The sequence below is a fragment of the Manis pentadactyla genome, chromosome 11 (assembly GCF_030020395.1).
Source record: "Manis pentadactyla isolate mManPen7 chromosome 11, mManPen7.hap1, whole genome shotgun sequence".
Classification (NCBI taxonomy): domain Eukaryota; kingdom Metazoa; phylum Chordata; class Mammalia; order Pholidota; family Manidae; genus Manis; species Manis pentadactyla.
This window is the reverse complement of record NC_080029.1, coordinates 91,759,488-91,786,722: the sequence shown is the minus strand read 5'-3', so window position 1 is coordinate 91,786,722 and position 27,235 is coordinate 91,759,488. Positions and strand designations below refer to the sequence as shown.

General features: G+C 37.9%; 1 protein-coding gene across 5 annotated transcripts in view; it reads left to right on the top strand.

Annotated features, from left to right (window-relative positions):
- Positions 1-27,235, top strand: part of ZNF106 (zinc finger protein 106) — a 68,897-nt gene that overhangs the window by 37,800 nt on the left and 3,862 nt on the right. For 4 of the 5 annotated variants that reach the window (XM_036923728.2, XM_036923727.2, XM_036923726.2 and 1 more), the window contains 10 exons: positions 49-104; positions 686-831; positions 1,790-1,924; positions 9,069-9,185; positions 22,568-22,759; positions 23,242-23,304; positions 23,987-24,106; positions 24,630-24,701; positions 25,484-25,555; positions 26,675-26,821. In XM_036923728.2, the coding sequence (XP_036779623.2) occupies positions 49-104; positions 686-831; positions 1,790-1,924; positions 9,069-9,185; positions 22,568-22,759; positions 23,242-23,304; positions 23,987-24,106; positions 24,630-24,701; positions 25,484-25,555; positions 26,675-26,821 (1,120 nt within the window). The remainder of the gene's footprint in view (positions 1-48; positions 105-685; positions 832-1,789; positions 1,925-9,068; positions 9,186-22,567; positions 22,760-23,241; positions 23,305-23,986; positions 24,107-24,629; positions 24,702-25,483; positions 25,556-26,674; positions 26,822-27,235) is intronic. The other variant, XM_036923724.2, reaches the window with a different exon arrangement.

The following is a 27,235-nucleotide window of genomic DNA, read 5'->3' as shown; positions in this document are numbered from 1 at the left end:
TGTCCTTTTGACACAGATGCTAAGAAGACTTTTGCTATTATTTTGTAGTGTGGCAGAGACTCAGACTGTCATCTCCTCTATAAAAGGATCAAAGAACTCTTCAGGTATTTGGTCGTTCAATTTTATTTAAATTAACCAAAGAAAAAAAGACTTGTAAATATTAGAGCCAGGGTTTAAATCTACTTCCGTATGGTTAGAGAATGGGGGGTTTGGTCACCACCAGGAGGATTGCTGTGACCAGCAGTTATGGTGTCCCTAAACCCTTAAGTCTTTGCCTGTCCATTTCTTACTCCCATCTCTCTTATCTGGCTCTCTCATCTGTTCAACTGACTTAATGATTCTGGGGTTTTTGCTTTGAGAAGAAACTGCTTAAAGAATAATGCCTTACTCAGTGAAATAACTGAAAGCAGAGGAGGCTAGATGTGGAGAGATACTTGGCACCTTCCAGGACTCACTCAAAAACTCACTATATGAGTATCTATCTTTTTCCTAAGTGAAAGGCCTTCTGTGCCTTCTCTTATGAAATCTTCATAATGAAAGTCATTCATGAAAAATGTGGCATTTTGCTAGGGGAACTAGATTTTAAGGATAATTCTGAGACAACTTTCTTTTGTAATGGTTTTAGTTTTTAGCATATTTTCAGACACAAGCAGACACATCTCTGAAGCATATTCTTGATTTATAGAAATATCTTCAGAGCCAGGAGATGATGATGAACCCACAGAAGGGAGCTTTGAGGGGCACCAAGCTGCAGTGAATGCAATTCAAATATTTGGAAACTTACTGTATACCTGTTCAGCAGATAAAACTGTCCGAGTTTATAATCTGGTGGTAAGTTGATATATCAGTTTGAGTGTTTTTGCTTGGTTGCAGGTTTTAGAAACTCCTGCTCATACTCTCTTAAACAATAGGGGAATTTATTTGCTATTCAGAGATGGGTGGCTTTAGAGTAACTTTAGATACAGTTGATTCAGTATCTCAGGTGCATTACTGGGGACTTAATTTATTTCTATCGCTGCCTTCTCTGATAACACCTCTTCCTAAAGTTCAATCTCCTTCTGCTCATAGATAGATGCCAAGAATTACTGGGGTTTCTTTTCCCTGCTACCACCAAAAAAGGGTCCTGTGCTTTATTTACTCCATGAAAAATCACTTGGCAAAGGGAGATGGGATTACAACGATAGGCTTGAGCCAGTCAGGTCCCAGCCCTGGAGTTGGTGATAAGATCTGTCTCACAGCTGCTACATAATAAAGAAGGGATGGAATGAATATTGGGGAAATATTAGAAGAGGGATTTTCTGTAATAGTTGGCTGATTTGCCAAGTTACTAAAACAGAAGCCTTCTACTACCCTGCACATAGTATAATCTGATGCTCATTACTCTGGATTTTCGTGGAATGAACTTCTGAATTTTGAATTTGGTATATGTCATACCAGTTCTTCTTATCAACAGTTATAGCCAAGAAACTTTAGGAATACTGTGTGGTCTGAACAAGTACCATGAAAGTATTTGAAATTGCTGAAGTCCTTGACAATCAAAGTTAGGTAATAGACCAAGAAAATGTTTTTGTTGTAGGTGACAGGTGTAAGTTCCTTTAGCATAATATTGTGAGGGGCAACAGGGATAACTGAAGGAAGGAAACAGTGGGGCCAGAAGTACAAATGTAAGACTTGGAGGATTGGCTCTAGCTCTTAACTTGCAAGATGAGTGTTATGTGTCTATGTTTACAAAATGCATTATATAATCTTCTCCGTCTACATTAATGATCTGATCTGTGCTTAACCTTAGAATCGGAAGTGCATTGGTGTTTTTGAGGGCCACACCTCCAAAGTGAACTGCCTCCTGGTTATTCAGACCTCTGGGAAGAATGCTGCCCTTTTCACTGGTTCCAGTGATCACACCATTCGCTGCTATACTGTTAAGGTAAGTAGGTCCAGAGAAATCAGAAGTGATAATATTAAACTGCTTTGACTGTATTTACTCTGTAGAGTGGAGACACAGTCAGATGCTTCATTCTGCCTGCTTTCTTTCTTTTGCTTCCAAACCTATTTTAGTATAAGCATCCCTTGGAGATATTGCTGGTTGGGTCCCAGACCACTGCAGTAAAACGAATATTACAGTGAAGCAAGTCAAATAAATTTTTTGGCTTCCCAGTGCATGTAAAAGTTATATTTATAATACACTGTAGTCTTTTGAATGTGCAATAGCATTATGTCTAAAAGAACAATGTATATACCTTAATTTAAAAATTCACTGTTGCCAAAAAATGCTAGCCATCATTTGAGCTTTCATCCAGTTGTGATCTGTTTGCTGGTGGAGGATCTTATCTGCATGTTGGTGGCTGCTGACTGATCAGGGTAGTGGCTGCTGAACGTTGGGGTGGCTGTTGAAATTTCTTAAGACTTAATGAGTAACCACATTGTTTTTTTTCATGTGAAACCTTCATAAGAGCTTATATCAATGATATCTTAATAAAATAAATAAATAAATAAGACTTAATGAAGTTTGCCACGTCAACTAACTGCTTTTCACAATGGTATCTCTGTAGCATGCAGTGCTATTTGATAGCATTTTACCCACAACAGAACTTTCAGAACTGAAGTCAATTCTCAAACCCTGCTGTTGCTTTATCAACTAAATTTATGTAATATTCCAAATCCTTTGTTTTGTTGTTATTTCAACAGTCTTCTCAACTTCTCAGGAGAAGTATCCATCTCAAGAAACCACTTTTTTGCTCATCCAGGAGAAGCAATTCCTCATCCATTCAAGTTTTATCATGAGATTGCAGCAATTCAGTTACAGCTTCATACTGCACTTCTAATTCTAGTTCTCTTGCTAGTTCTCCTACATCTGCTGTTCTGCAGTTACTTCCTCCACTGACCTTTAAACCTCTTAAAGTCATGCATGAGGAGTGGAATCAGCTTCTTCCAAATTCCTGTTTATGTAGACATTTTGACCTTTTCCCATGAGTCAGGAATATGCTTAGTGTCACCTAGAATGGTGAATCCTTTCTAGAAGGTCTTCAATGGACTTTGCCCAGATTTTTCAGAGGAATCACTCCCTTTAGCAGCTATAGCTTTATGAAATGTATTTCTGAGTAAGACTTAAAAGTCAGAATGACTCCTTGATCCATGGGCTGCAGAGTGGATGTTATGTTAATAGGCATGAAAACAACATTCATCTCGTCTGTCTCCATCAGAGCTCCTGGGTGACCAGGTACATTGTCAATGAGCAGTAATATTTTGAGAGGACCTTTTTTTCTGAGCTATAATTCTCAGCAGTGGGCTTAAAATATTCAGTAAACTAGGTTGTCAATAGATGTGATATCATCCAGGCATTGTTGTTCTATTTCTAGAGCACAGGTAGAGTAGATTTAGCATAATTACTAAGGGCCCTAGGATTTTCAGAATGGTCAAAGAGCACTGACTTCAACCTAACATTATCAGCTGTATTAGTCTCTCACAGGAGAGTCAGCCTGTCCTTTGAAGCTTTGAGCCAGGCATTGGCTTTTCCTCTCTAGCTATGAAAATCATAGATGGCATCCCCTTTCAATAAAAGTCTGTTTACCCTGCATTGAATATCTATTTAGTGTAGCCACCTTCATTAGTTATCTTTTTTTTTTTTTTTTGAGAGGGCATCTCTCATATTTATTGATCATATGGTTGTTAACAACAATAAAATTCTGTATAGGGGACTCAATGCACAATCATTAATCAACCCCAAGCCTAATTCTCAACAGTCTCCAATCTTCTGAAGCATACTGAACAAGTTTTTACATGGTGAACAAGTTCTTACATCGTGAATAAGTTCTTACATGGTGAACAGTGCAAGGGCAGTAATCACAGAAACTTTCGGTTTTGATCACGCATCATGAACTATAAACAATCAGGTCAATTATGATTATTCGTTTGATTTTTATACTTGATTTATATGTGAATCCCACATTTCTCCCTTATTATTATTATTATTATTATTTTTTTTAATAAAATGCTAAAGTGGTAGGTAGGTGCAAGATAAAGGTAGAAAACATAGTTTAGTGCTGTAAGAGGGCAAATGTAGATGATCAGGTCTGTGCCTATAGACTAAGTATTAATCCAAGCTAGACAAGGGCAACAAAACATCCAAGGATGCAGAAGATTTCTCTCAAAACAGCGGGGGGTGAGGTTCTAAGCCTCACCTCTGTTGATCCCCAATTTCTCACCTGATGGCCCCCCTGCGACTGTGCCTGTCTTAGGTTGTTCCTCCCTTGAGGAATCTTACCCGTCTCTGGCTAACCAGTCATCTTCCGGGGCCATACAGGGAAATGTAAAGTTGGTAAGTGAGAGAGAAGCAATATTCTTTGACAAGGTTAGGTTTTTACTTCTTTGCATATTTATGCCCTGTGGCTTCTATGCCCAGCATTTGTCCTGAGGTATCTTTACCACTAGGAAGAATTATGATACTCGGTAATTTTTGATATGAGGCACGAATTCTACTAAAGGGTTGTAATTAGGAAGGAAGAAGAAAAGCTATAGAAGTAGCAGACGGAAGAAAACATGGGAAAATTGATTATTTCTTTGACATATCTTCTTGTAGAGTAACATAAACATGTATAGGTTTTAACAAACTACTAATTAAATTGTGTACACACATTAACATAATAGGAATACAGCTACATAACAAAAGCAGACCTACAATTACCAGCCATATCCAGTGAAACCAAGAAAACTAGTTAGGCACCCTAGGCATTTGTGAAAACTTACCAATGATATGATGGATATTGTCTAACTGAATTTGAAAAGTTTGAGAAAAATCAGACAAATTAAAACAACACATTCCTGGGAACTGTTCACATCCCATATGTTCTTTTAACAGTAGATAGTCTATAGTCGCATGATTTTGGAGTGCTGCAACTTGCACTTCTCCTAATTCTTGGTTGAGTTCCAACAGTATAGATCCATTCATTAGTTATCTTAGCTGCATCTTCTGGATAACTTGTTGCAACTACTTGCATTTTTATGTTTTGGAGACGGCTTCTTTCTTTAAACCTCATGATCCAACGTCTACTAGCCTCCCAACTTCTCTTGAGCTTCCTCACCTCTCTCAGCCTTCATACAACTGAAGAGAGCTGGGTCCTTGCCCTGGATTAGGTTTTGGCTTAAGGGAGGGAATGCTGCGGCTGCTTTGATCTATCCAGACTACCAAAACTTTCTCCAGATGAGCAATAGGGCTGTTTTGCCTTCTTATCATTTGTGTGTTCACTTTTAATTCTCCTTAAGAACTTTTCCTTTGCATTCACAACTTGGCCAACTACTGTAAGAGGCCTGCCTTTCAGCCTGTCTCATCTTTCGACTTGCCTTCCTCACTAAGCTTAGTCATTTCTAGCTTTTGATTTAAAATGAGACATGAGACTCTTCCTTTCACTTGAACACTTAGAGGCAATTGTAGGTTTATTAGATGGGCTAATTTCAGTATTGTCTGAGAAAGTAGGGAGGCTTGAGGAGAGGGACAGGGACAGGGGGATGCCCAGTTGGTGGAGCAGTCAAAACAAACCCACCACTAACAGTGACTGTGAAGGGGTGTGTGGGGGGGACTTGGTGAAGGGGGAGGGCCTAGTAAGCATAATGTCTTTCATGTAATTGTAGATTAATGATACAAAAAAAAACAAAACCCACCACTTATCAGTTAAGTTTGCCATCTTATATGGGTGTGGTTTGTGGCACCTCGAAACAGTTACAATAGTAACATCAAAGATCACTGATCGTAGATCACCGTAAAAAAAAATAGTACTGAAAAGTTTTGAAATATTGGGAGAATTACCAAAATGTGACACAGAAACAAAATGAGCAAATGTTATTGGAAAAACAGGGCCAATAGACTTGCTCAACACAGGGTTGAGCCACAAACCTTCAATTTCTACAAAAACACTGTATCTGCAAAGTGCAGTAAAAGAGGTATGCCTGTACACCTGTATAACCCAGGGTAGAAGTGAAGCTTAGATCTAAACCATGTTTTCTATTTCTCTCCACCAGTATTTTTTTATTTACTATCACACTAATACTATGTGCATATAATATACATAGTAATATAGTACTCTCAGTAATACTGATCTTTCCCACAAATATTACTGCAGTTTTTATTGTCACATCAAATGTCAAAATTAATCCTAAATAGAAAAGAGAGTAAAATGTTTAAAATTTTTGAACCTGAAGAACTAGAGTGGTTATCTAGTCTGAAAAAGAATTTTCTAAACCTAAATATGTTGAAAGAAATGAGAGAAAATTGTTTGCATTTATATATATATATATATATATATTTTAATTTCTTTAAAAGCCTTAAATATTTGACGTGAACCTTATAATACTAAATAATTAAGATTTTTAACATATATATATGGAATATGTGTGATAATAGGAGCTCAAAGGAGGAAGAGGAGATGGAGTTGTGCTGGTACAAGGTTCTTGTATTTATTGCAATTAAGTCAGTATTAACTTGAACTAGATTGTTGTGATTTAAGGAAGTCATCACTAGAGTGCTGGTTCACAATTTCAGAGTGCATCAGATTGACCTGCAGAGCTTGTTAAAAACATGTATTACTGGACCCCATCTACTCCCAGAGTTTCTGATTCAGTAGGTTTGGAATAGGGCCCAAGAATTTACACTTCCTGACATAGGGTACTGATGCTGCTGGTCTAGGACCACACCATGAGAACAGATGTCCTAGAGCAACCACTGAAAGAAGTAGACATAAGAAATTCAATAGAGGAAAATTGAAATGGCATACTAAAAAAAAAAGTGTTTAAAATAAAACAAGGCAGAAAAGGAGGAACAAATAAAAATGACAAAAAATTGCAGAAAGCAAATTGGAGACCTAAATGTAATCATATTTAATAATTAACTGAATTAACACTAAAATCAAAAGGCAGAGATTGACTAGATAAAGAGGAAACACCAAAAGTTTTGCATGGCGGGACACATGTTTTAAATTCAAAAGACTTGAAAGTAAAAGATGGAAAAAGACATACCATGCAAATGTAACAGAAGAGCTGAGTGGTTATGTTAGTATCAGGCAAATATATTTTAAGACAAGGAATACTACTGCTAGAGACAAGGGTGGTATTCTATAGTGGTGAAAGGGTCAATATAGCAAGAAGATATACCAGATATAAATATATTAAATATATAAATAAAAATATATATTAAAAACAAAATTCCAAAATACATGAAGAAAAACTGATAGAACTACAAGGAGAAATAGACAAATCCACGATTATAGTTGGACACTTTAACACCTCTCTCAATAATTGATAGACTACTAGACAGAAAATCAAGGTTATAGAAGTGGACAGCACCATTGATAAACAGATTGAATTAACATTTATAGAATCTTCCACCCAAAGCAGCAGAATACACATTCTCTTCAAATGCTCACCAGGATTGACCATATACTGGGTCATTAAATACGTTTCAATCTTAATGAGAATCTCAATTAAAAGGATTGAAGTCATTTAGAGTGTGTTCTCCAACTACAGTGGGATTTAATTAGAAACCAATAACATTAAGAAGTCTGGGAAATTCCCAAATATGGGGAAATGAAATAGCATACTTCTAAGTTACCATGATTCAAAGAAGTCACAAGGGAAATTAGGAAATATCTTGTACTAAATAAAAATGAGAAGACAACTTACCATTTATGGGATGCAGTTACTGTATTGCTCAAAGGGAAATTTTTAGTTTTAAATGCTTATATTAGAAAAAACATTTAAAATCAATGATCTAAATTTCTAAGAAATTAGAAAAAGTAGAAAAAAGGAAATAATAAAGAGCAGAGTGGAACTCAATATATAAAATAGACAAATAATCAAAATTGTAATCAAAAGCAAACTAGCTTTGAAAAGATAGATAAACTGTTAATTAAGTTGATCAAAAAAGAGAAAAGACATAAATTTCCAATGTCCAGAATGAAAAAATCAACCTCTTAACAGCATATTCCTTACAGTAAAATGATTGAAGCAATCAATACATCCATGAACTGATAAATGGATAAATGTTGTATATAAAAATGTATCATGCAAAAAAATGGTATTGCTGGCAACAAGAAGGAGCAAACTATTGATGCATTGTAGCAACATGGGTGGGTCACAAAAGCATTATGCAGGGTGAAATAAGCCATATGTAAAAGACTACATACTATATGTTCCCTTCAAGTGAAGGTCTAGAAAAGGTAGAATTATGAGGGTTGCCTGGGATGGCAGTGGCAATTGAAAACGGGTACAAGGTGACTAGGGGAAACATTCTGAAAATTGATTGTGGTAATAGTTGCATGATTGTACTTTATCAAACTGAATGAAATATGTATTTAATATGGTGGACTTTATTATATGGAAATAATATTTCAATTAAAACTTAAAAAGTTGTAGCAAATTTTGGCAAGAAATACTCTGAAGTAAAAAGGGAAAAGTAGTTGTTACATAGGATAGGGTATACATAAGGTTAATATCACATAAATTGGGAAGAGAGATTCCTTGATAAGAGGAAATACACATAACTTCAAAAATAATACAGTCTTGCCGATAAAAAGGATTGGTGATGAAGTTTGGCACTCTATAAATTTTAAAAGCTTCTTGGGTAATTATGGACCAGCTAAATAATCTGACACTGGTTTGAAGGAGACATTTAGGAGCTACTGAAATAGAGAATCAATTATAGGAAAGCACCTATTTGATTAATGCAGTTATCAAATATACAACTATAACCTTCATTTTCTGGTTTAGATATCAAATGCAATTTTAAATTTATCTATGACTACTTAATTTAAAAGGCTAAGACCCAACTCATAGCTTTGGAAAATGTCTACATTTCAAACTAGAAACGTGGATAACATTATTAGAATTTATATTTGTTTGCAGCTTGAGGTCTTTGGCCACATATTTCAAAGGAGAAAAAAATTAAAGTAGTCTTCTACAAAATAAAGATGCTACGTTTTATTTCTCATAAAAAAAATCACTTCACACTCTTTTAGAAGGATTGTTTTCACATTTTATTTGCCGTCCACCTCTGCTCATTAGGTGTTTTGTACTTTTCTCAGACGCGGGAGTGCATGGAGCAGTTGCAGCTGCAAGACCGGGTTCTTTGCCTCCACAGTAGGTGGCGAATCCTTTATGCAGGACTGGCAAATGGCACTGTGGTTACCTTCAACATAAAGGTTAGTGGTTGGGACAGAAGGCTAATCCTCCTGCCACTTGAAAATAGTTTGAGTATATGTAGGAAGAAGTAGAAGGCATTCGCTTTCCTGTTTTCTCATGTGAGAAATCAACGGAATTAGCTGCTACTCGAAAACCCTTTTCTTCTGGTATAAGTGAAACAAAATCCTGTACTGTGACAGCTCAGGCCCAAGTGTGCCAGCACCAAAATGTAGATGTACTAAATTAAACCAACCCTGGCAATTTCGAGCCAAACAATGAGTCACGGGTTAAACTAGTCTATCTCATTTTAAGAATGACAGCATGAAAAAAGCTTGAATTTCTTTGAGTATGACATTGATGTGGTTTGAAACTGACATAGGGTTTTCATTTGGGTAGCCTATTCGGTCAAGTGAACTAAGTCAAAGGTTTGCCTTCATGCCCATGTGGCCTCATTCTTTCCTAACCCAAAGATAAATCCATTTGTTGAGCACACCTTTCCTAAGCATCTGTTATGTGCTAGGCCCCAGGGTAAGGTTTAGGGTATAAGTAGGGACCAGTTCTTGATGGCCTTACGTGCTTTGTTAATGTAGTTGGACTTAATCTTGTAGGCTTTAAAGTATGAGAGACGTGTTTCAGTTTGTATTTTAGAAGAAGTCACTCTGGAGTGATGAAATTGGGAAATACTGATCCTAGTAGAGGCAGGGAGACCTCTTCAGGAGGCCTTCTAATGGAAGCTGATGTGAAGGGTCAGTCTAAGGATGAAGAGAAGAGAATGGATTAAACGATGTAATCTAAGAGGAGGAATTGATAGTTTTGGTTACTAATTAGTTGTAGCACTATGTAACCAAGGTCCTCTGATCATCTTTTTTTTTTTAAGAGATAAATAAGGTTTATTATTATTATTATTTTTTTTTTTTTGAGACCATCTCTTACATTTATTGATCAAATGGTTGTTAACAACAATAAAATTCTGTATAGGGGACTCAGTGCACAATCATTAATCAACCCCAAGCCTAACTCTCAACAGTCTCCAATCTTCTGAAACATAAAGAACAAGTTCTTACACAGTGAATAAGTTCTTACATGGTGAACAGTGCAAGGGCAGTCATATCACAGAAACTTTCAGTTTTGATCACGCATCATGAACTATAAACAATCAAGTCAGATATGATTATTCATTTGATTTTTATACTTGATTTATATGTGAATCCCACATTTCTCCCTTATTATTATTATTATTTTTTTTTTTAATAAAATGCTGAAGTGGTAGGTAGATGCAAGATAAAGGTAGAAAACATAATTTAGTGCTGTAAGAGGGCAAATGTAGATGATCAGGTCTGTGCCTATAGACTAAGTATTAATCCAAGCTAGACAAGGGCAACAAAACATCCAAGGATGCAGAAGATTTCTCTCAAAACAGCGAGGGGTGAGGTTCTAAGCCTCACCTCTGTTGATCCCCAATTTCTCACCTGATGGCCCCCCTGCGACTGTGCCTGTCTTAGGTTGTTCCTCCCTTGAGGAATCTTACCCGTCTCTGGCTAACCAGTCATCTTCCGGCGCCATACAGGGAAATGTAAAGTTGGTAAGTGAGAGAGAAGCAATATTCTTTGACAAGGTTAGGTTTTTACTTCTTTGCATATTTATGCCCTATGGCTTCTATGCCCAGCATTTGTCTTGAGGTATCTTTACCACTAGGAAGAATTATGATACTCGGTAATTTTTGATATGAGGCACGAATTCTACTAAAGGGTTGTAATTAGGAAGGAAGAAGAAAAGCTATAGAAGTAGCAGATGGAAGAAAACATGGGAAAATTAATTATTTCTTTGACATATCTTCTTGTAGAGTAACATAAGCATGTATAGGTTTTAACAAACTACTAATTGAATTGTGTACACACATTAACATAATAGGAATACAGCTACATAACAAAAGCAGACCTACAATTACCAGCCATATCCAGTGAAACCAAGAAAACCAGTTAAGTACCCTAGGCATTTGTGAAAACTTATCAGTGATATAATGGATATTGTCTAACTGAATTTGAATAGTTTGAGAAAAATCAGACAAATTAAAACAACACATTCCTGGGAACTGTTCACATCCCATATGTTCTTTTAACAGTAGATAGTCTATAGTCGCACGATTTTGGAGCACTGCAACTTGCACTTCTCCTAATTCTTGGTTGAGTTCCGACAGTATAGATCCAGTCAAATTTGTTGTTTTGCTGTATGCACGGGCCAGCTTAGATATCTCCTTCTTCATTCCAATGGCAAGTCCAGAAACGGGTGGGATGAATGCAGCTACAACTGCAACAGCACCAGGATCTTTGTTGAAGTTTTTTGATGGTCATCTTCTGGAGTGACTCTTCCAGAGGATGTTCATGTTGGAAGTTCTTCTTCATATCGTATCTTAATTCGTTTTCTGGGTAGCCAAATTAGGCTTTGATCCTCTGTATAAACACAAACAAACCCTTTGCCCACACTTTGATATGACCTTTATACCATTGTGAAGAACCTATTGGAGATCACCACACAGGAACTGCTTTTTTTTTTTTTAAGAGAAAGGAATATTATCAGAAAAATGTACTTCCATATCTGATCATCTGACACCCTTTAAAAGATCAAAATTAAGGATATGTAAAGCATGCATTAATCATTGATTTGCAGTTAGTTTTATCCTATCGGAGTAATCCCCCTTTTCTTTCTCTTTTTTTTTTTTTTTGTTATCAGTAATCTACAATTAAATGAAGAATATTATGTTTACTAGGCTCTCCCCTACACCAAGTACCCCCCACAAACCCCATTTCAGTCACTGTCCATCAGCATAGCAAAATGTTGTAGAATCACTACTTGTCTTCTCTGTGTTGTACAGCCCTCTCCTTTCTCCCACCCCCCACATTATGCATGCTAATCATAATACCCCCTTTCTTCTTCCCCCCACTTATCCCTCCCTACCCACCCATCCTCCCCAGTCCCTTTCCCTTTGGTACCTGTTAGTCCATTCTTGGGTTCTGTGCTTCTGCTGCTGTTTTGTTCCTTCAGTTTTTCCTTTGTTTTTATACTCCACACATGAGTGAAATAATTTGGCATTTCTCTTTCTCCGCTTGGCTTATTTCACTGAGCATAATACCCTCTAGCTCCATCCATGTTGTTGCAAATGGTAGGATTTGTTTTCTTCTTATGGCTGAATAATATTCCATTGTGTATATGTACCACATCTTCTTTATCCATTCATCTACTGATGGACACTTAGGTTGCTTCCAGTTCTTGGCTATTGTAAATAGTGCTGCGATAAACATAGGGGTGCATCTGTCTTTTTCAAACTGGAGTGCTGCGTTCTTAGGGTAAATTCCTAGGAGTGGAATTCCTGGGTCAAATGGTAAGTCTATTTTGAGCATTTTGAGGAAACTCTATACTGCTTTCCACAATGGTTGAACTAATTTACATTCTCACCAGCAGTGTAGGAGGGTTCCCCTCTCTCCACAACCTCGCCAACATTTGTTGTTGTTTGTCTTTTGGATGATAACCATCCTTACTGGTGTGAGGTGATATCTCATTGTGGTTTTAATTTGCATTTCTCTGATAACTAGCGATGTGGAGCATCTTTTCATGTGTCTGTTGGCCATCTAAATTTCTTTTTTGGAGAACTGTCTGTTCAGTTCCTCTGCCCATTTTTTAATTGGATTATTTGTTTTTTGTTTGTTGAGGTGGGTGAGCTCTTTATATATTTTGGATGTCAAGCCTTTATTGGATCTGTCTTTTACAAATATATTCTCCCATACTGTAGGGTACCTTTTTGTTCTATTGATGGTGTCTTTTGCTGTACAGAAGCTTTTCAGATTAATATAGTCCCACTTGATCATTTTTGCTTTTGTTTCCCTTGCCCAGGGAGATATGTTCAAGAAGAGGTCACTCATGTTTATGTCAAAGAGATTTTTGCCTATGTTTTTTTCTAAGACTTTTATGCTTTCATGACTTACATTCAGGTCTTTGATCCATTTCGAATTTACTTTTGTGTGTGGGGTTAGACAGTGATCCAGTTTCATTCTCTTACATGTAGCTGTCCAGTTTTGCCAGCACCATCTGTTGAAGAGACTGTCATTATCCCATTGTATGTCCATGGCTCCTTTATCAAATATTAATTGACCATATATGTTTGGGTTAGTATCTGGAGTCTCTAATCTGTTCCACTGGTCTGTGGCTCTGTTCTTGTGCCAGTACCAAATAGTCTTGATTACTATGGCTTTGTAGTAGAGCTTGAAGTTGGGGAGGGAGATCCCCCCCTCTCCCTACTTTATTCTTCTTTCTCAGGATTGCTTTGGCTATTCAGGGTGTTTGGTGTTCCCATATAAATTTTTGACCTATTTGTTCCAGTCCATTGAAGAATGTTGCTGGTTATTTGATAGGGATTGCATCAAATCTATATATTGCTCTGGGCAGGATGGCCATTTTGACGATATTAATTCTTCCTAGCCAAGAGCGTGGGATGAGTTTCCATTTGTTAGTGTCCCCTTTAATTTCTCTTAAGAGTGTCTTGTAGTTTTCAGGGTATAGGTCTTTCACTTCTTTGGTTAGGTTTATTCCTAGGTATTTTATTCTTTTTGATGCAATTGTGAATGGAGTTGTTTTCCTGATTTCTCTTTTCTATTGGTTCATTGTTAGTGTATAGGAAAGCCACAGATTTCTGTGTGTTAATTTTGTATCCTGCAACTTTGCTGTATTCCGATATCAATTCTAATAGTTTTGGTGTGGAGTCCTTAGGGTTTTTTATGTACAATATCATGTCATCTACAGATAGTGACAGTTTAACTTCTTCTTTACCAATCTGGATTCCGTGTATTTCTTTATTTTGTTTAATTGCCATGGCTAGGACCTCCAGTACTATGTTAAATAACAGTGGGGAGAGTGGGCATCCCTGTCTTGTTCCCAATCTCAGAGGAAAAGCTTTCAGCTTCTCGCTGTTCAGTATGATGTTGGCTGTGGGTTTATCATATATGGCCTTTATTATGTTAAGGTACTTGCCCTCTATACCCATTTTGCTGAGAGTTTTTATCATGAATGGATGTTGAATTTTGTCAAATGCTTTTTCAGCATCTATGGAGATAATCATGCGGTGTTTGTCTTTCTTTTTGTTGATGTGGTGGATGATGTTGATGGATTTTCGAATGTTGTACCATCCTTGAATCCCTGGGATGAATCCCACTTGGTCATGGTGTATGATCCTTTTGATATATGTTTGAATTCGGTTTGCTAATATTTTATTTCGTATTTTTGCATCTACATTCATCAGGGATATTGGTCTGAAGTTTTCTTTTTTGGTGAGGTCTTTGCCTGGTTTTGGTATTAGGGTGATGTTGGCTTCATAGAATGAGTTTGGGAGTATTCCCTCCTTTTCTATTTTTTGGAAAACTTTAAGGAGAATGGGTGTTATGTCTTCTCTGTATGTCGGATAAAATTCCGAGGCAAGTCCATCTGGCCCGGGGGTTTTGTTCTTGGATAGTTTTTTGATTACCAGTTCAATTTCTTTGCTCATAATTGGTTTGTTTAACTTTTGTGTTTCTTCCTTGGTCAGTCTTGGAAGGTTGTATTTTTCTAGGAAGTTGTCCATTTCTTCTAGGTTTCCCAGCTTCTTAGCATATAGGTTTTCATAGTAGTCTTTAATAATTCTTTGTATTTCTCTGGAGTCTGTCATGATTTTTCCATTCTCATTTCTGATTCCGTTGATGTGTATTGATTCTCTTTTTCTCTTAATAAGTTTGGCTAGAGGCTTATCTATTTTGTTTATTTTCTCAAAGAACCAGCTCTTGGTTTCATTGATTTTTTTCTATTGTTTTATTCTTCTCAATTTTGTTTATTTCTTCCCTGATCTTTATTATGTCCCTCTTTCTGCTGACTTTAGGCCTCATTTGTTCTTCTTTTTCCAGTTTCGATAATTGTGATGTTAGACCATTCATTTGGGATTGTTCTTCCTTCTTTAAATATGCCTGGATTGCTATATACCTTCCTCTTAAGACTGCTTTCGCTGCGTCCCACAGAATTTGGGGCTTTGTGTTGTTGTCGTCATTTGTTTCCATATATTCCTTAATCTCTATTTTAATTTGTTTGTTGATCCATTGATTATTTAGGAGCATGTTGTTAAGCCTCCATGTGTTTGTGAGCCTTTTTGTTTTCTTTGTACAATTTATTTCTAGTTTTATACCTTTGTGGTCTGAAAAGTTGGTTGGTAGAATTTCAGTCTTTTGGAATTTACTGAGGCTCTTTTTGTGACCTAGTATGTGATCTATTCTGGAGAATGTTCCATGTGCACTTGAGATGAATGTGTATCTTGTTGCTTTTGGGTGTAGAGTTCTATAGATGTCTGTTTGGTCCATCTGTTCTAATGTGTTGTTCAGTGCCTCCATGTGGTTACTTATTTTCTGTCCAGTGGGTCTATCCTTTGGGGTGAGTGGCGTGTTGAAGTCTCCTAAAATGAATGCATTGCATTCTATTTCCCCCTTTAGTTCTGTTAGTATTTGTTTCACATATGCTGGTCCTCCTGTGTTGGGTGCATATGTATTTAGAATGGTTATATCCTCTTGTTGGACTGAGCCCTTTATCATTATGTAATGTCCTTCTTTATCTCTTGTTACTTTCTTTGTTTTGAAGTCTATTTTGTCTGATACTAGTACTGCAACCCCTGCTTTCTTCTCTCTGTTGTTTGCATGAAATATCTTTTTCCATCCCTTGACTTTTAGTCTGTGCATGTCTTTGGGTTTGATGTGGGTCTCTTGCAGGCAGTATGTAGATGGGTCTTGCTTTTTTATCCATTCTGTTACTCTTTGTATTTTAATTGGTGCATTCAGTCCATTTACATTTAGGGTGACTATTGAAAGGTATGTTCTTATTGCCATTGCAGGCTTTAGATTCGTGGTTACCAAAGGTTAAGGTTAGCTTCTTTAGTATCTTACTGCCTAACTTACCTCGCTTATTGAGCTGTTATATACACTGTCTGGAGATTCTTTTCTTCTCTCCCTTCTTATTCCTTCTCCTCCATTCTTTATATGTTGGTTGTTTTATTCTGTGCTCTTTCGTGTTTCCTTTAACTGCTTTTAGTGGGTAGTTGATTTTATTTTTGCCTTTAGTTAGTATTTGGTTGGTCTGCTTTCTTTGCTGTGATTTTATTTTCTCTGTTGACATCTGTTTAGTCTTAGGAGTGCTCCCGTCTAGAATAGTCCCTCTAGAATACCCTGTAGAGGTGGTTTGTGGGATGCAAATTCCCTCAACTTTTGCTTGTCTGGGGATTGTTTAATCCCTCCTTCATATTTAAATGATAATCGTTCTGGATACAGTATCCTTGGTTCAAGGCCCTTCTGTTTCATTGCATTAAATATATCATGCCATTCTCTTCTGGCCTGTAAGGTTTCTTTTGAGAAGTCTGATGATAGCCTGATGGGTTTTCCTTTATAGGTGACCTTTTTCTCTCTAGCTGCCTTTAAAACTCTGTCCTTGTCCTTGACATTTGCCATTTTAATTATTATGTGTCTTGGTGTTGTCCTCCTTGGGTCCTTTCTTTTGGGAGTTCTGTGTATTTCCGTGGTCTGTTCGATTATTTCCTCCCCCAGTTTGGGGAAGTTTTCAGCAATTATTTCTTCAAAGACACTTTCTATCCCTTTTTCTCTCTCTTCTTCTTCTGGTACCCCTATAATACGGATATTGTTCCTTTTGGATTGGTCACACAGTTCTCTTAATATTGTTTCATTCCTGGAGATCCTTTTATCTCTCTCTGTGTCAGCTTCTATGCGTTCCTGTTCTCTGGTTTCTATTCCATCAATGTCCTCTTGCATATTATCTGCTTATAAATCCTTCCAGAGTTTGTTTCACTTCTGTAATCTCCTTCCGGACGTCTGTAATCTCCCTCCGGATGTCTGTAATCTCCCTCTGGACTTCATCCCTTAGCTCTTGTATATTTCTCTGCATCTCCGTCAGCATGTTTATGATTTTTATTTTGAATTTTTTTTCAGGAAGACTGGTTAGTTCTGTCTCCTTCTCAGGTGTTGTCTCTGTAATCTTTGTCTGCCTCAAATTTTGCCTTTTCATGACGATAGAGATAGTTTGCAGAGCTGGCACGAGTGACGGCTGGAAGAACTTCCCTTCTTTTTGGTTTGTGGCCTTCCTCTCCTGGGAGAACAGTGACCTCTAGTGGCTTGTGCTGGGTAGCTGCACGCAGACGGGGCTTCTGATTCTTGCCCGGCCACTGTGGAGTTTATCTCCGCTGTTGCTGTGGGCGTGGCCTGCCTCGGGCTGCTTTTCTGATATGGCGGAGCCGTGTTGGAGGGGGAATGGCCGGGAGGCTGTTTATCTCCATGAGGGGCCTCTGAGCTGCCCTGCTATCCAGGGGTTTAGGGTGCCCGTAGTTCCCTGCTACTGGACTAAGTGTCCCAGGACGCTTCCATCCGGCTGTGTGGTCCCTGTGCCTTTAAGACTTCCAAAAAGCACTCGCTTTTCTTTTTCCCCAGGGCACCGGCTGCGGGGACCACTCACAGGTCTTACTGTCCTGTTTCCCTAGTATCCAGGACCCCATGCATGCACTGTGTCTGCGCTGTGGTGCGGATGGCTAGGGCTGGCTATTTAGCAGTCCTGGGCTCCCTCTCCCTCCCCGCTCCAACTCCTCTCCTCCCGCCTGGAGCTGGGGTGTGAGGCGCTCGGGTCCCACTGGACCAGGGCTTGTATCTTACCCCCTTCATGAGGCGCTGGGTTCTCGCAGGTGTGGATGTGGTCTGGATGTTGTCCTGTGTCTTCTGGTCTCTCTTTTAGGAAGAGTTGTCTTTGTTGTATTTTCAAAAATATATGTGGTTTTGGGAGGAGATTTCCCCTGCTCTACTCATGCCGCCATCTTGGATCCGCCTCTCAGGTTTATTATTTTTTTCATACTAAGTTTGCTTTAATTAAATTCTCAGCTGTACAAGCTAAAAGACCATTAAATTACCCATGATGCTGAATCCAGCGTTCATATTTATTTTTCAAGGATTTCCAAATGATCACTTGAACATTAAATGTTTTCTAGGTAATTAGTTTACATTTGGTGATTATAGTGCCCTTTTAATTTTTTTAATTCCCTGAGAGATTTTCTTATTTTATTGTATTTTATTAAGGTATTATTGATATACAATATTAATAAAGGTTTCACATGAGCAACATTGTGGTTACAACATTCACCCATATTATCCGGTCTCCCCAACCAACATCCCATTACAGTCACTGTCCATCAGCATAGTAAGATGCTATAGAGTCACTACTTGTCTTCTCTCTACTATACTGCCTTCCCCGTCCCCCACTACATTATATGTGCTAATCATAATACTGCAGTCCCCTTCGCCCCTCCTCTACACCCACCCTCTCTACCCCCTTTCCCTTTGGTAACCACTAGTCCCTGGTGTGAGGTGATACCTCATTGTGGTTTTAATTTGCATTTCCTTGATGATTAGTGATATGGAGCATCTTTTCATGTGCCTGTTGGCCATTCGAATTTCGTCTTTGGAGAAGTTTCTGTTCAACTCCTCTGCCCATTTTCTAATCGGGTTCTTTGTTTTTTGGGTGTTATGGCATGTAAGTTCTTTATATGTTTTGGATGTTAACCCTTTATTGGATAAGTAGTTTACTAATATGTTCTCCCATACTGTAGGATTCCTTTTTTTTTTTTAATTAGTTTTATTTTGGTATCATTAATCTACAATTACATGAAGGACATTGTTTACTAGGCTCCCCCCTTCACCAAGTCCCCCCCACATACCCGTTCACAGTCACTGTCCATCAACATAGTATGATGCTGTAAAATCACTACTTGTCTTCTCTGTGTTGCACAGCCCTCCCCGTGCCCCCCCACACACTATACATGTTTATTGTAATGCCCCCTTTCTTTTTTCCCGCCCTTATCCCTCCCTTCCCACCCATCCTCCCCAGTCCCTTTCCCTTTGGTAACTATTAGTCCATTCTTGGGTTCTGTGCTTCTGCTGCTGTTTTGTTCCTTCAGTTTTCTTTTGTTCTTATACTCCACATATGAGTGAAATCATTTGGTACTTGTCTTTCTCCACCTGGCTTATTTTCCTGAGCATAATACCCTCTAGCTGCATCCATGTTGTTGCAAATGGTAGGATTTGTTTTCTTCTTATGGCTGAATAATATTCCATTGTGTATATGTACCACATCTTCTTTATCCATTCATCTACTGATGGACACTTAGGTTGCTTCCAGTTCTTGGCTATTGTAAATAGTGCTGCGATAAACATAGGGGTGCATCTGTCTTTTTCAAACTGGAGTGCTGCGTTCTTAGGGTAAATTCCTAGGAGTGGAATTCCTGGGTCAAATGGTAATTCTATTTTGAGCATTTTGAGGAACCTCCATACTGCTTTCCACAATGGTTGAACTAGTTTACATTCCCACCAGCAGTGTAGGAGGGTTCCCCTTTCTCCACAACCTCGCCAACATTTGTTGTTGTTTGTCTTTTGGATGGTAGCCATCCTTACTGGTGTGAGGTGATATCTCATTGTGGTTTTAATTTGCATTTCTCTGATAACTAGTGATGTGGAGCATCTTTTCATGTGTCTGTTGGTCATCTGAATTTCTTCATTAGAGAACTGTCTATTCAGCTCCTCTGCCCATTTTTTAATTGGATTATTTGCTTTTTGTTTGTTGAGGTGTGTGAGCTCTTTATATATTTTGGATGTCAACCCTTTATCAGATCTGTCATTTATGAATATATTCTCCCATACTGTAGGGTACCTTTTTGTTCTATTGATGGTGTCCTTTGCTGTACAGAAGCTTTTTAGTTTGATGTAGTCCCGTTTGTTCATTTTTGCTTTGGTTTCCATTGCCTGGGGAGATGTGTTCAGGAAAAAGTTGTTTATGTTTATATTCAGGAGATTTTTGCCTATGTTTTCCTCTAAGAGTTTTATGGTTTCATGACTTAAATTCAGGTCTTTGATCCATTTCAAGCTTACTTTTGTGTATGGAGTTAGACAGTAATCCAGTTTCATTCTCTTACATGTAGCTGTCCAGTTTTGCCAACACCAATTGTTGAAGAGGCTGTCATTTCCCCATTGTATATCCATGGCTCCTTTATCATATATTAATTGGCCATATATATATGGGTTTATATCTGGGCTCTCTATTGTATTCCATTTATCTATGGGTCTGTTCTTGTGCCAGTACCAAATTGTCTTGATTTGTAATAGAGCTTGAAATTGGGGAGTGTAATCCCCCCTGCTTTATTCTTCTTTCTCAGGATTGCTTTGGCTACTCAGGGTATTTTGTGGTTCCATATGAATTTTAGACCTATTTGTTTTAGTTTTTTGAAGAATGCTGTTGGTATTTTGATAGGGATTAAATTGAATCTGTAGATTGCTTTAGGCAGGTTGGCCATTTTGACAATATTAATTCTTCCTATCGAGGAGCGTGGAATGTATTTCCATTTACTGGTGTCTTCCTTAATTTCTCTCATGAATGTCTTGTAGTTTTCATGGTATATATCTTTTGTTCCTAGCTATTTTATTCTTTTTGATACAATTGTAAATGGAATTGTTTTCCTGATTTTCCTTTCTGCTGGTTCATCATTAGTATATAGGAATGCAACAGATTTCTGTGTATTAATTTTGTATCTTGCAACTTTGCTGAATTCAATTATTAGTTCTGATAGTTTTGGGGTAGATTCTTTCGGGTTTTTTATGTACAATATCATGTCATCTGCAGTGACAGTTTAACATCTTCGTTACCAATCTCATCTGATCATCTTCTAACAGCATGTTAGAATGTTTACTATGTTAAGCCCAGGTACAGTATCATTTGTGTATTTAAAGAGTACTTATCTCTCCTTCCACTTGCTAACTGGAACTACTTAAAAGGGATGCAATAAAATATGTTATTGTTTCTGCCTTTAAGAAGCTTAAAATCAAGTTAGAAAAATCCAGCACGTATAAAATCAAGAACCACATTATTTGGTTCACTTGATATGAATAGATAACAGAAGGATAATTACTAAAGGTTTTTTCACTCCAGATGCAAAATGCTAATAACCTAGATTTGGTTAGGGCATTAGTAATGGAGAAGAAAAAATTTTTTAATGCTTAAGGATAAAACTTGATAATTACCTACTGAGTTACCTACTAATTCTCTTTTGTGAGATTAATGTTATTAAAGGTAGAAGTTAGGACCAAGACTTTTGGAGCAAAATGATAAGAAATTCAAATGGAAATGTTTTTTAAATGGTTCAAGTCCCAGAGAAGATGGACCCTGAGACAGAGATTTCAGAATCTCTGTAGAGGTGTGAATTTTGAAGGCTTGTTAGGGCTGAGCCTTTTCTGTTTCCCCATATTCCTAGAATGCAGTGCTTCTGGCATCTCAACGGAAAGCCAGGGCTGTTCACCAGTGCCTGTCCACCACTGGGCCCTGAATTCTGTCAGTCTCCCAGCCCCTCAAGATGGCTAAAATTATTGCTTAGCTTTGTAGACTCCCTGCTGCTGCTTTATGCTTAGTTGCTGAGAGTCTTTCTCTACGCATGCACCTAACGGACCTTTTAAAAGATTTGGGGGAAACTGAGAGACTATGAACAAGGTTGGTGTGGGGATGAGGAAAAGCAAGTGAAATGTGAGACAAAGGAACGTTTGCAAATTCAGGATGTGTGTGACTCTGACACTCTAATATAAAGGCTTCTGTCATCCACTAAATGATGTCATCTGAGAAGATATAGAACCGAAAGTCAGAAGAACTTCAGAATAACAGAAAGTTGAAGCATGAGAGTCTTAACTGAAACTGTGTGACAAAGTAGTTCTCAATAGAGAATTTTGGAAATACAGTAACAAACAGGTCACATAAATTTTGGATGACAAAAAGAAAAACTGAAAAAGCAGTGAAAGAGGTCCTGGAGCTGGTGCATGGAAAATATATTAGAGTGTGAAGAAAAGGTTGACCATTCATTATCATTAACTGAAGAGAAGTGAGAGAGCACATCCAAGGAGAACCGAGTTCTAATTGTGATCAAGATAGTGTGGGCTGCAGTGACTGTGAAGGGGTATGTGGGGGGGGACTTGGTGAAGGGGGGAACCTAGTAAACATAATGTTCTTTCTGTAATTGTAGATTAATGATACCAAAATAAAATTTAAAAAAAAGATAGTGTGGGCTGAAGCTAGAAATGAGTTTATGATGTAAGAGTTCGCTCCCCCCTAAGTTGGGGAGGAGGGAGCCATGAACACACAGTGTCAGAGCAGGACTGGCGGGGGTGGGAAGTCACAGAGAGGGAGTGAGTATGAGAACTTAAGCATAGGTCATAGAATTTAAGAGTGTGGATCCAGGTAGTGATTTTGGTTAGTAGATTTTGAGGTTTACCAGCCACGTTGCTTTTATGTCATACAGTGTTGGCATATTTTTCAGAACAATAAACAGCTTGACATCTTCGAATGCCACGGTCCTCGGGCTGTCAGCTGTCTTGCCACAGCTCAGGAAGGTGCCAGAAAACTGCTCGTGGTGGGGTCTTATGACTGTACCATCAGTGTACGGGATGCACGGAATGGACTCCTCCTCAGAACACTGGAGGGCCACAGCAAAACCATTCTTTGCATGAAGGCAAGTACAGGACAAGAGAACAGGAGTGAGTTGTGCGGTGCGAATGGAAGAGTTTGAAGGACGGTCCCCATGTTGTCTGGTGCCTTAGGTAGAACACAGTCGTCTTGAGAAAAGCAAGCAGATTACTATTCTTTTCTGTAGGCCTGGGTCACCAAGGGATGTACTGGTTTTTTCCCAGTAATTTTAACTGGGAAACACAAGTGTATTTTACTATAGAATGTAGAAACACTCTAATGCCCTTCTAGGATACTTGATAATCATTCTGAAACCCAGGACTACATTGTCAGTCAGTTCATCAGAGTACCTGGTGGTAGGACCTAAGTTTCTGGTCAAAAAATTTGTCTGAAAACTTATTGTTTATACCTAGTTCATGTTCATCTCGAAGTAGAATGGAAATTAGAATTTGCCAATGTGTATTCCAAGTTGCAGAGGAAACTTGGAACCTTATTCCAAATCTAACCCATTAACTCTTTTTCTTTAAGGTGGTGAACGACCTTGTGTTCAGTGGCTCCAGCGATCAGTCAGTCCATGCCCACAACATTCATGTAAGCTGTGTTGCTGCTGAGTAAAGAACTCTTTACCAGAATGGTTAAAGCTTGAATAGTTCCTCAGACCTCTTGCAGTTTAAATTATGGCCTTTTTCCAGTAAAAAGCTTAATAATAATCCCTATGCATAAGCTCTTGGGTAATATTGAGCCCCAAAATTTTCAGTGGGGGCAAACTCTGAGTTTATGTAAGGTTTTGTTTCAATGATTCATTTAAACTTGAGATAAATTGAGCATCTGAGGCTCTAAGAAAGTAGATGTGGTATGTAGCTTAAAATAGAACAAATAAAAACAACCAAGAGATTGCCCAGGTCACAGAGACAGTTCTTGAAACGCAGTTCCTGTTCTGTAAACTGGAGATAATCCACCTCCAGAGACTTGTCCAGGTCCAAAGAAATGATTAAAGTGAAAATACTTCAAAAGCTGTGAAATACATATGGATGGGGCTGTGGCCCTGTTTTTATATGACGCTAGGTTCTCTCCATCAGGATCCATTTCATTTGTTTTGTATAGGTAAATAACAGATGCTCGTGGGATTACTTCATCTGTTAAAATTTGTATAGCTACATGTGTACAAGTAGCCTCAGAGTCGTGACTCTTAGAAATACAGGATAATAAATCTCAAAAGTCAGAAGGAATCTTGAAAGTTAATCTTGTGACTCTTATTTCTCTTTTGATGCAGACTGGAGAGCTTGTGCGGATCTATAAAGGTCACAATCATGCAGTGACTGTGGTGAATATCCTAGGAAAAGTGATGGTCACTGCTTGTCTGGATAAATTTGTTCGTGTCTATGAATTGCAGGTAGAATTTAGATTCAGTATTTTGTTTGAATGATTTGAGGAGATTGTTGGGGTTTGCTGTTGATTTTCTTTATAAAGTAAAGCTGGAGTGGGACCCAAGAATCCATTCGTCACAAGCATTCTACATGATTAAAAAGCAGCTATCTGTGGACAGCACTTTTAGAAACATTGCTCTGAGATAAGTGGTCAGTCTCACAGGTGTCAAAACTTTAAACGGTTTCTGAACAGCAACTCCCATCTCTAAAACCTGTCTATCTCTCCTTGTGTGCAGTTTCAGGTTTGAGATTTTGATATTACATGGAAATTGTTTTTATTACTTCCAATTACCAGCTCCTCCCTTGAGGAAGAGGACTTGTTAGAAAGATTGCTATTGAATTATATTTCTGTTAAAATGCCCCTGGTGCTTCAGCTTGGTGCCTTAGGTGTAGTTTTAAACCTTCCAGAGGCCTTCAGGCTTATGTTTCAGGCTATGCTTATTCAATACAAATAACCTTAATTCTCTTTATTTTTTTCCTCCACCTAAGTCCCATGATCGATTGCAAGTTTATGGAGGACACAAAGACATGATAATGTGTATGACCATCCATAAAAGCATGGTAAGTGTTATTTGCCATGCCACATATCTGCCTTTGAATGTTTTTACTAAAAAGTCTACAAACCGATAATCATGTTTCTATTTGCTACTTCCAAGAATGATGTCTATTTCTGATATGCCTCCTAATCAAATGCCTTTCTTTCTCAGCATAATATTACTGAGAAGTAACCCAGTAACATTGTTGAAGATCCCATTTTCTATTAATAGCTAAAATAGTTACAATAAAAATCTAATACACCATTAAATAGAAAATAAATTTAAGATGTTTTCAAAAAAAAAGAATTGGTGTTTTTTCCAGAGACATTATGATATGAACAGAACATTGGAATAGTCAGGAAATTTGGCCAGTGTGGCATAGTTATAGCAGACCTAAAAGTAGAAGCTAACTCACTTAACCCTGCTAAGCCTTGATTTATTTTATTTTTAAATTACGGGGTTGAGCCATACTCTGAGCAACAGAACCCTTTGTTCCATTGACAATGCCCAGTACCATATAAAGTGCCCGACAGCCTGAGCTACACTGTTTGAAGTATAAGTGGGCACCCCTGAGCCCTGCCACTTTTGCTCCCAGTTAGGGTCTCAAGTGGTTCTCAAAGGAGTGTGGCTTCAAAGTGTCTAGACTAGAAGATCTGGTCCCTTTGTAGTGCTCTGGGCCGGTTTTGGTTTAAGTTCTTGTTTTCTCATAACTAGTACAAGTTGCTTTTGAATCTTATTTTCAGGATGTTTACTGGTTGATCTTTTTGGTATATTGTTTTGTTCTGAATGATAAACCTCCTTTTCCAGATTTACACTGGCTGTTATGATGGCAGTATTCAGGCTGTGAGGCTCAATCTGATGCAGAATTACCGCTGTTGGGTAAGGAGTGAAACTGGTCTTGTCACCAGACCTAGGGTTGCTCAACACTAGGCTAACCTACAGATCTTCAATATCACCAGTTAAGCATTTTTAGATTTGAGCATCTATTTTATGCTTTCTACTGTGAGACAAGGAAACTCATTTTTTAAAACCTGACACTCTGCTTTGTAAGATTTGATTTTAGGCTTGTCCAAAGCCTAATTACTTTTCAGTTTTCACACATTACCATTTGCTTTTTAGTTTTCTCAGTGAAGGCAAGCAAAATCCAGTACAACAGGGTCCAGACTGGATAGATAGTTAATTTATCTAGAGAAATGAGGGGAATACTATCTGGTTTTAAAGCTGGAGGGATGGAGTGCTAACAGAGGAAAAACTCAATTTGCATTTCTTTTTAGAAATGGATATAAGAGAAATAGAACCATAAGATTTCTTACAAGCAAGCCTGTAGGGGAAAAGCCAAGACAAAGAATCTTTATATTTTCTTACTAACAAGTGAAATTGAGCCACATTTATAAGTAGAGTTAAAAAATAAATAAATAGAAGGAAAAGAAGTGGGTCATTGCAAACTTGTGATTCAAGTGAGTAAAGTCAGGCTTGCATAGCAGTGTTGATTTGACCACCAATATCTCCACAAATGTAGTTTTCTTTATTAGACATTTTTATTTTCAAGTTTATAAGTCAGTAGTTCTTAGACTTGTTAAAAACAACCCTTTCAGTATTATACAAAGGCTGTTTGCCTTTTGAAATAAATGGACTAAGAAACTCATTTTATGATGGCAAGATAAAGAGTAAGTGTGGTTTAAACTGAATAGTGTGGTAACTTACTTATCAATATTTGCTAACCTCTTCCTTGTCTCTCTAATCATGTAATGGTTACCTTAGTGCTTTGCCTTCTCAAAATACCAAAGTGTCAAGGACTTTCCCATCTTCTCAAGGTTCCTCATTATACTGATAATTTGGTTGCTTCTGGTTTTGTTATATTTCTAGCCAAGAAAATTATAGAATAAAGAATAAGGGTACTATGTTTCCATAGTACTGATGGGATACAAGTGAGGCATGTTCTAACTGCAGGTTTCCTGTAGTGTTTTTACCTCACCCTTCCCTTCTGTTTCTCACCAGTGGCATGGCTGCTCTCTGATATTTGGCGTAGTAGATCATTTAAAACAGCATTTGCTGACTGACCATACAAATCCAAACTTTCAAACCCTGAAATGTCGCTGGAAGAACTGTGATGCTTTTTTCACTGCTAGGAAAGGATCCAAACAGGTACGTGACTAGGACTCCAGTCCCCCAGGGTCATTCAGCCCCTCAGAGCAGGGCTCAGCAAACCTTTTTTGCTTTATTGGAATGTTCAGAATTGCAATAAATAGGGAGAGTTTCAGGACTTGTCTTGTTATTCATAGATTTGGGGATTAGCTTGGTAAGGTTTCAGATGAAGTAGTAGATAGTTTTTGAGAAAGAGCCTAAAGAGAATGTTTTCAAATGTTTGAAATCCAGTAACAGAACCTAGAGGTTTATTATAGTGCTCTTGTGCTAAAACAGGAACTTACTTTTAAGTACATGGTTTCATTTTCATGTGAATTAGCAAAGTGCTAGATCCTAACCACCTTTCATGTATGGATCATAGAATGTACCCACGAAGCTGTCCTTGGCCTTGACTTTGTCTTGTCTAGCTACCAA